The sequence below is a fragment of the Sebastes umbrosus genome, chromosome 15 (genome assembly GCF_015220745.1).
Source record: "Sebastes umbrosus isolate fSebUmb1 chromosome 15, fSebUmb1.pri, whole genome shotgun sequence".
In the NCBI taxonomy this organism is placed as follows: Eukaryota; Metazoa; Chordata; class Actinopteri; order Perciformes; family Sebastidae; genus Sebastes; species Sebastes umbrosus.
In genome coordinates this window covers 7,815,556-7,824,525 of record NC_051283.1, presented here as the reverse complement: position 1 = coordinate 7,824,525, position 8,970 = coordinate 7,815,556, and the positions used below count along the sequence as shown (strand labels likewise).

Sequence of the window (8,970 nt, the reverse complement as noted above, 5' to 3'; positions counted from 1 at the left end):
GTTTTTGTAAAGACGTGATTGTAAAATAGTCTTTCTGGGTCCCATTTATCACATGACCTGTAGTTCAAACATCAGTCACTGCACATCCATCCAAATACTGAATGTTGGGAGCTAGTCCCGCTGATCTTAACTGCAATTTATCATGAACACATGGACAATCTCATGCAATCCAGTACAGCAACCCTTTCTTCAAAAACATTAAGATGTAATAGTACAAATAAATCATTGTTTCAAGAAGTTCTTATGAGGAATGAGGCATTATTTATTTATCAAGCCTTCTTTCTGTGAGGTGACAGTGATCACCACTGCACCTCCACCCTGTAGACATTTTGAATTCACTTCAAGTCATTTTTATTTGTAGCCCCATGTATAAAATAAAACCCCATTATTACACGGCTACGGTCTGTTATTTCTTCATAGCAGACCTTTGCTATGGACGCAGTTCTGATGTCGGACTGTGGAGGACCATTTTTGTCTCAAATTAGTGATTTCTTAAGTAAGTAGCCGTGTAATAAGCGGGATAATGTACAGCTAGCGGGACAACAATGACCGGCTCGCTGTACATTATCCCGTGCACTCTCAACCCAGCTCCAGCTCTCTAAGAAAACGAGGAAAAACTCGGTAAGAAACCTCGGAAAAGGCAATTCAAAGAGAGATCCCCTCTCCACGGACAGCTGGGTGTTTGAAGCATGAACGTAGGCCTATAATCACTATGGCTTGTCGCGGTAGTCCGTGTTACCAGTGTTACACGGTGGTCGGGCACATTACATTACATACCCGCCACCCACACCTGCAGCGGCAGGTTGTCAATAGATAGTCGGACGACCGATGCATCTGCTCCATACAGATTCTCAGCAGAGAGTAGCAGGAGTCAGATTTCACACACATGGGACGGGAGAGAGTTGAAAGACCGAGAGATGGCAAAGGAAAGCAAACGCGGTTTAAATTTCAGATTTATACCCAATGCTAAGAGGAGGACGGAACGGTCATAGCTGGTGCGCGCGGCGGAGCGGCGCCGGGTACACCCCAGCGGCTCCGCAGCAAAAGTTCTACCGGAGAGGCTAGTCACTCAGCCACCTGAAGGTAAAGATCAAAGTAAGCGGCTACACATGATGACCGTCATCTTTTCCTGTAAAATCTCTGGTGTAATCGGTAACACCCATGTTGTCACAAGAAATTTTCCTCCCCGTCACAGCCCTACTAGAGATTGACGCCACCAGCCTCGGTCTGATTTCTACTGCTTCAAGAGAAAGTGCAATGGGAGCCACATATGGGGACTACAGCAGCGTTAACCCTGGACGAGGTCCTTCCGTGGTCTTCAGGGATCCATCCGTGGTCCGAGAGGTCCAGTCTGTATCACATCAGACTGGATCCCTCAGGACCACAGCTCACACGAGCCAGGGGTGGTGCTTAAGAGTCTCCAGGGTGGGTCGGGCCTCTGGGCTCTTGTCCATACAGCGTGCTATAAAATCTTGGCAATCTGGACAGACCAACAGGAATCATGTTTAAATACAAATGCTGTACTCTTTGTGTGTTTATGTGTGTGCTTGTATTCTACTGCATGTCTTACTGTAGGAAAGAGTGTCACGGATGTCAGGGACTGCATTGATGATGTCACGGGAGGTACGGAAGGGGGTCACCCCATCATGCAGCATCTCAAACAGCACCGCACCGAGCTGCCACACAGTGGTAGCTTCAGGCGTGGACCACCCACGCCGGATATACTCAGGAGTAGTGTATACCAGGGTACCTACAGCCACACAGAGACAAAGGTTAATGGATGAGGGACGGGAGTACAGGACAGAGACGGCAAAGATGCTGGGTTGTTTCAGAGAACAGGACCATAAGAACGACAGCCTACCTTCATTTTCAGTGTACCTCTCCCCTGTCAGAAATTCGCCAGAGCCAAAGTCAATGATCCAGACACGTGGGACATCAGAACCGGTTTCGATGAGGATGTTTTCCATCTTGATGTCCCTGTGGAAAACTTCTCCGGAGTGGACCTCTTGGAGACCTTCCACCAGTTGTTTTGTTATGATCTGGGGGAGAAAGAAAGAGACATGAAGACTGTGTGACACGGTTGGCATGGACACACATACAGAAACACACATGTCATCAACTGCTTACCCGGCCCATGTCCTCCTGTATTGATGACTGTATGGACCCCAAATAGTCATAGAGATCCATGCAGGGGACGGGTCTCTCTAGGACGAGAATCAGCTCATTGTCCAGATTGTACCAGTCCAGCAGGCCCACCACGGCACTGGTTCCTGCTCCTGCTTGATTGAGGTACAGCAGCAGTGCCACCTCTGTAGGGAGATCTGTAACTTCCCCATCCAAATCCTAAAGATATGGAGTGAAAGAGAAAGCAAATAATGAAACCTTAATATACACATGTATACAAAAGTTAACAGTATTTTAACTGTTAGATTGTATGAGGTACAAGAGGAACATGTTCCCTTTGTACTCAGAATAAAAATAACTAAAAATAAATGTTACTCAAATGATTTAAATAATGTAGAGTGTTGGTATTAGGATGAAAAACAAATCTCTTACCACTGTTGTGTAAAGAAACTCGCGGATACGCTTTATGGCCACCTACGGGACAGAAACAGACATTTGGTCAGCTTATACTACATGAGGCTGTTCTCATACGCCCTTCGTAGCTATACCTACGAAAAGTAATGCACTGTCATTCGTATATATATCCCACAAAATCAATTTGTATGTAATCCACGTAATTGTGAACCACGAAGTATAAAGAGCGACAACTGCCGCGCAGGGAGGGAACGGGGTCTATGGGTGGGTCAAAAATTACCGGAATTTCCCCAATAGGCCGGTGTTTGTACCCCGCGTGAAACCTGAAGTCAACGTTGATTTGTCATGTAACTTCGCTACTTAAGTTACTCCACTTCCGGAATTATTTTAACCCAAACCGTGTTGTCTAAACCTAACTAAGTAGTTGTGTTGCCTAAACCTAACTAAGTATTTGTTTTGTCTAAACCTAACTAAGTAGTTGTGTTATCTAAACCTAACTAAGTAGTTTTGTTGCCTAAACCTAACTAAGTAGTTTTGGTGCCTAAACCTAACTAAGTCGATCTTTACCTAAACATAACTAAGTAGTTTTTCTCATGTAACTTCTGTACTTAAATTAAGCCTCTCCCGGTGTTATTTTAACCCAAACAAATTCCAATACCTAACTAAAAAGTTTTGTTGCCTAAACCTACCCAAGTCGATCTTTTCCTAAATCTAACTTTTATTTTGAAAAGACTGGAGCAGAAATTGACACATGCGTCACGTGTTGCTGGACATTCGTAGGAAAGCGCAATGAAAAGTAGGAATAACTTTTTGTAAAATACAGTATCATATGAACCGTTGTATGAGGATACGTTGACTACATACAGAGCGGATACATGAATCATGGATTCTGTGTGTGTGTGTGTGTGTGTGTGTAACTTACAGGCAGATGGTCGTCCTTGCGGTGGCCAGCAAAGACTGCTCCGAAGCTTCCTTCACCCAGCATTCCCTCTTCCTCATATTTCGCCTCAAAGTCAGCTGCAGAAACAAAACACAAACACTTTGACTGTACTTGTTCAGAACTTTCTTTCCACTTCTAAACTAACCCCTAATACTACAGTAACAATTACTAATTTAAAATCGAATCCTATTACCAATATGAATCGAAAAGCCAAGACTGAAACTTAGAGGAACGATATGACCTTTTGAGCCAGCAGACGGTTAAGCTTAGCTTAGCATCAAGACTGTGAACAGTCTGATTCTGTCCAAAGGTAACAAGATCTGCCTATCAACATCCACTAGACATTATACAACAGTCTTCCCAGGCTAGTAGTACGCCCCATGAAGAATAAACTAAACTGAATTTACTGATGGAACTCACACTTCATCAATGTTTCACGTATTTCTATCTCTACTCACCTCTGTTGTGAAACAGAGTGACTTCTGGGAAGGTGATGTCAGAGTCGCTACTGGTGGCCTTAGGGGTGGCCTCAGGGATGGTCTCAGGGATGGCCTCAGGGATGGTCTCAGGGATGGCCTCAGGGATGGTCTCAGGGATGGCCTCAGGGATGGTCTCAGCGGTGGCCTCAGGGATGGTCTCAGGGATGGCCTCAGGGATGGTCTCAGGGATGGCCTCAGGGATGGTCTCAGGGATGGCCTCAGGGATGGTCTCAGGGATGGCCTCAGGGATGGTCTCAGGGATGGCCTCAGGGATGGTCTCAGCGGTGGCCTCAGGGATGGTCTCAGCGGTGGCCTCAGGGATGGTCTCAGGGATGGCCTTAGGGATGGTCTCAGGGATGGTCTCAGGGATGGATGGAAAAAAGAGATTAAAAAGAGAAGGAAATGGGTTCGAGAGGTAGCGCAGGGGTGCCTGGTACCAGGGGTAGCTGGTGCCCGCACTCTTCCCGTAGTCTCCTGTGTCCTCAGACTTCCTCTTCCTGCTCTTCTTCTCCTCAGAGTCAGTGCTGGCGGGTATCCATGACACGGTATCCTCAGCGGAGTCAAAAATTTCTAAACACATTATACATGTTAGAAAATAAGCGCTGAAACAGCCTTCCTCATGAAGAATAAACTCAACTGAATTTACTGATAGAACTCACACTTCATCAATGTTTCACGTATTTCTATCTCTACTCACCTCCGCTGTCTTCTGAGAAGAAGGTGTCAGATCCGTAACTGAAGGAGGCCTCAGGGATGGGCTCAAGGGTGGTTTCAGTGGTGGCCTGGTGGCTGGTGCCCTCACTCGGACGTAGGAACGTTCTTGTCCTCTCCCCGGATGCTTTTGTTTCCTCAGACTTCCTCTTCCTGCCCTTCTTCTCCTCAGATTTGGTGCTGGCGGGTGCCGATTTCCCAGCATCCCCAGTAGGGTAAAAGGTTCCTAAACACATTATACATGTTAGAAAATAAGTGCTGAAACAGTCTTCCTAGGCTAGTAGTATTCCTCACGAAGAGTAAACTCAATTGAATTTACTGATAGAACTCACACTTCATCAGTGTTTCACATATTTCTATCTCTACTCACCTCTACTGTTTTGTGTGGAGGAGGTGTCAAATTCATCACTGGAGGTGGTCTCAGGGATGGTCTCAGGGATGGTCTCAGGGGTGGACTCAGTGGTGGTATCATTGGTGCCCTGGTAGCTGGTGTCCGTACCGGAACTGAGGGGCGTTTTTCTCCTCTTCCCGTATTCTCCTGTGTCCTCAGACTTCCTCTTCCTGCCCTTCTTCTCCTCAGAGTTGGTGCTGATGAAGGTATCAGATCCGGACCTGAAGGAGGTTTCAGGGGTGGCCTCAGGGATGGCGTCAGGGATGGTCTCAGAGATGGCCTCAGGGGTGGTCTCAGTGGTGGCCTGGTAGCTGGTGCCCTCATTGGGACTCATGAACGTTCTTTTCCTCTTCCCGTATGCTTCTGTGTCCTCGAACCTCCTCTTCCTGCCCTTCTTCTCCTCAGATTTGGAGCTAATGCTGGCGCAGGCGGGTGTCGATGTCCCAGCATCCTCAGCGGAGTTAAAGTTTCCTAAACACATGTTAGAAACTTAGTGCTGAAAACATGTGAAAAGACTGAACTATATAGTACTGAATTGTGGATTTAGACTGCTTTTCACCACTGGAGCCATCCTTAGCATAACCCTTTCCCTAACACTATATAAAAACTAGAGTGGTTCGGCCAGACTTATAACACTTAACACTCATTTTTTCATGATTTTTAAACCAAATTTTTTTATACTTGGTGATATTTTTAAGGCAGATGTTATTAGCACCCAGGTGTATATAGCATGGCAGAGACAAGCCGGACCGACCCAGTCACACTATATACTGTATGTGTATACAGTATGTACTGTTTGTATATTTTTCCTAACCCTAAGCAAGTAGTTTTGTTGCCTAAACCCAACTAAGTCAATCTTTTCCTAAATCTAACCAAGTAGTTGTGTTGCTATTTTTACGTTACCCAGACTTTAAAAAAATAGCCCCTGAGGTTCTTTCTATATCATCTAACCTCTGCTGAATGACGGTCTGAAGCCCTCGGAGGGACATTGACTTGTCCTGCTAGTCTTGATGGCTCTTTCATGGCTCTCGTCAGACTTTCTCTTGGTGGCCCTCTGGTTTCCACCTGACCTGTTGTCCAGCATGTCCTGGATGGGATCTACTGTCTGACAGACTTAAGGAAGAAGCAGCGTTAGTAATCATTAGCCCAGCAGCTAAATCATATGGATATTAAAGTAAGAGAGACTGCAGTTCTCGTCAGGATTTTGGTATCACTACTTACCCAGATTTCTGCTGGAGGACGGACGCTCAGGAGTCCTTACTAATCTTGTTCTTAAATTGTAAGGCATGGCTCTCAAATGGTAATGGTTCACCGTTGAAATGTCCTGGATGGGATCTACTGTCTGACAGACTTAAGGAAGAAGCAACGTTAGTAATCATTAGCCCAGCAGCTAAATCATATGGATATTAAAGTAAGAGAGACTGCAGTTCTCGTCAGGATTTTGGTATCACTACTTACCCAGATTTCTACTGGAGGACGGACGCTCAGGAGTCCTTACTAATATTGTTCTTAAATTGTAAGGCATGGCTCTCAAACGGTAATGGTTCACCGTTGAAATGTCCTGGATGGGATCTACTGTCTGACAGACTTAAGGAAGAAGCAGCGTTAGTAATCATTAGCCCAGCAGCTAAATCATATGGATATTAAAGTAAGAGAGACTGCAGTTCTCGTCAAGATTTTGGTATCACTACTTACCCAGATTTCTACTGGAGGACGGACGCTCAGGAGTCCTTACTAATCTTGTTCTTAAATTGTAAGGCATGGCTCTCAAACGGTAATGGTTCACCGTTGAAATGTCCTGGATGGGATCTACTGTCTGACAGACTTAAGGAAGAAGCAGCGTTAGTAATCATTAGCCCAGCAGCTAAATCATATGGATATTAAAGTAAGAGAGACTGCAGTTCTCGTCAGGATTTTGGTATCACTACTTACCCAGATTTCTACTGGAGGACGGACGCTCAGGAGTCCTTACTAATCTTGTTCTTAACTTGTAAGGCATGGCTCTCAAACAGTAATGGTTCACCGTTGAAATGTCGAAGATTCGAAGTTCACCGTTGAAATGTCGAAGACTCGACGTTCACAGTTGAAATGAGATTGATGAGATTTTGGTTGGTATCAAGAGTTTTCTCCGGAATGTTGGCCTCACAATTCCTTTAATAACTCACAATTCCTTTATGACATCACAACTGCTTCATGACCTCACAACTCCTTTATGACATCACAACTGCTTCATGACATCACAACTTCCTCATGACCTCACAACATTCTACTGTTGTACAGCTCTACTCTTAGAATGCATGATGTCAAGTCAAATCTAAACCAATAAATGTATTTAAAGGTCCCATATTGTAAAAAGTGAGATTTTCATGTCTTTTATATTATAAAGCAGGGTTAAGTGATAGATAAATACTGTTAAACTATCAAAACGCTCAATATAAGGAGAAATGCACACAGCCCGTATTGAGAAACTGTGTGTTTGAAATAAGCCGTTAGGATTTCTGTCCATTTGTGATGTCACAAATATACAATATTTAGACCATTACACGGTTTTAAACATAAATATTCTAAATGTGTCCCAGTTTATTTCCTGTATCAGTGGATGTGAATAACATCAGCTGACAGGAAGTAAACATGGACCCAAACTGTTGCCTAGCAACGCAATTCCATTGCAATTCCATTGCAATTCCGTTGAAATGCACAAAAACAGTGCGTTTCAGACAGAGGGTAAACACAGGTATATTCAGGCAGACATTATGAGGAAAATCATTTTTTTTTTTAACATTACAGCATGTAAACATGTTCTAATAGAAACACAAAACACAAGTGTGAACCTGAAAATGAGCATGATATGGGACCTTTAATCAAAAACAAATACTAAAACAACAGCTTCTTGAAGATTAGGATTCTTTTTCATAGCCAAATCCCATAATATGTGTACAAACATTATAACATTGTGATAGTGATTATACACTAATGAAAACATGGTTATGAATATTATTTATTATATATAATTTCTGCAAATAGATCATTAAACATTACGTCCATTAGCTACATACTTCTGCGATGTTATACCTGGTCCTAAAAAAAGAAATAGAATAAATTTCTTACTGTTTTTCTGGCATCTTATTGTTTATATTTCTTTTTATTTGTAAATTATATTATAAATATAATATAATATATAATATTATATTATAAATGATATTATATTTTATTTGTATTATTTCTTTTTATATTTTTTCAATATTATTTTACTTTTTTTCAGACCCTTGAAGTATTTTTTTAATCGTATCTTAATTGTAATAAATATTATTTAATATCTTGACATTATTAATATTTTGGGTGCATAAGTTGTCATCATGTATTCACAAGATTTTATTTAAAATATTAATTAAAAAAAAAAAGCGGGACTTCGGGGGCTGTGTATTTTTAAATATTTTTGAATTAATCATATTTAATTTCTTTTACTTTTCATGGACCATTGAAGTCCCGAAAGATTATATATATATTTTTTTATCTTATTATCTTAATTGTAATAAATACTAGAACATTTCGCAAGAAAAACCATAGGAAGAGGAATAGTAAGACTTCCCTAGAAAATTTCGCAAGAAATTTTGACCAGTGTGCCTGGTGCTGGGGGGATGGGTGGGGGCTAGGGGTGGTTTGTGTGTGGAGGGGGGCAGATTCAGACTGTCTGAGGTCCATAGTGAGGTCATCACTGTGGGCCCATTCGCTGCGTGCGTGTCTGTCAGTGGTTGCCATGGTGATTGGGGGGCCGTGAGGAGTGTTTAGTTTGATGTGAACATACAGTAAGAGTTGAGGGATTTTATTTTGAAAAGTAGGTGAATACCTAGTTCCTGTTATCATACAATGAGAGTTGGGGGCTTTTAATCACAGGTGTAATTAATAACATT

General features: G+C 42.7%; 1 protein-coding gene across 6 annotated transcripts; it reads right to left on the bottom strand.

Moving 5' to 3' along the window:
* Positions 1 to 1,234: 1,234 nt before the first annotated feature.
* LOC119503946 (mucin-5AC-like) lies at positions 1,235 to 7,152 on the bottom strand. Of its 6 annotated transcripts, XM_037796000.1 has the most exons (16): positions 6,992 to 7,152; positions 6,755 to 6,883; positions 6,518 to 6,646; positions 6,281 to 6,409; positions 6,011 to 6,172; positions 5,039 to 5,530; positions 4,655 to 4,894; positions 4,295 to 4,527; positions 4,079 to 4,126; positions 3,937 to 3,994; positions 3,461 to 3,555; positions 2,557 to 2,598; positions 2,128 to 2,343; positions 1,862 to 2,039; positions 1,571 to 1,750; positions 1,235 to 1,480 (listed from the first exon to the last, which is right to left on the bottom strand). In XM_037796000.1, the coding sequence occupies exons 1-16, from the start codon at positions 7,056 to 7,058 to the stop codon at positions 1,389 to 1,391; spliced, it is 2,490 nt and encodes an 829-aa protein (XP_037651928.1). In that variant the 5' UTR covers positions 7,059 to 7,152; the 3' UTR covers positions 1,235 to 1,388. The 6 variants fall into 6 exon arrangements, with proteins under 6 accessions (XP_037651928.1, XP_037651924.1, XP_037651927.1 ...); XM_037795996.1 differs by having other exon boundaries at positions 4,079 to 4,527; XM_037795999.1 differs by lacking the exon at positions 4,079 to 4,126 and having other exon boundaries at positions 4,247 to 4,527.
* Positions 7,153 to 8,970: the final 1,818 nt, after the last annotated feature.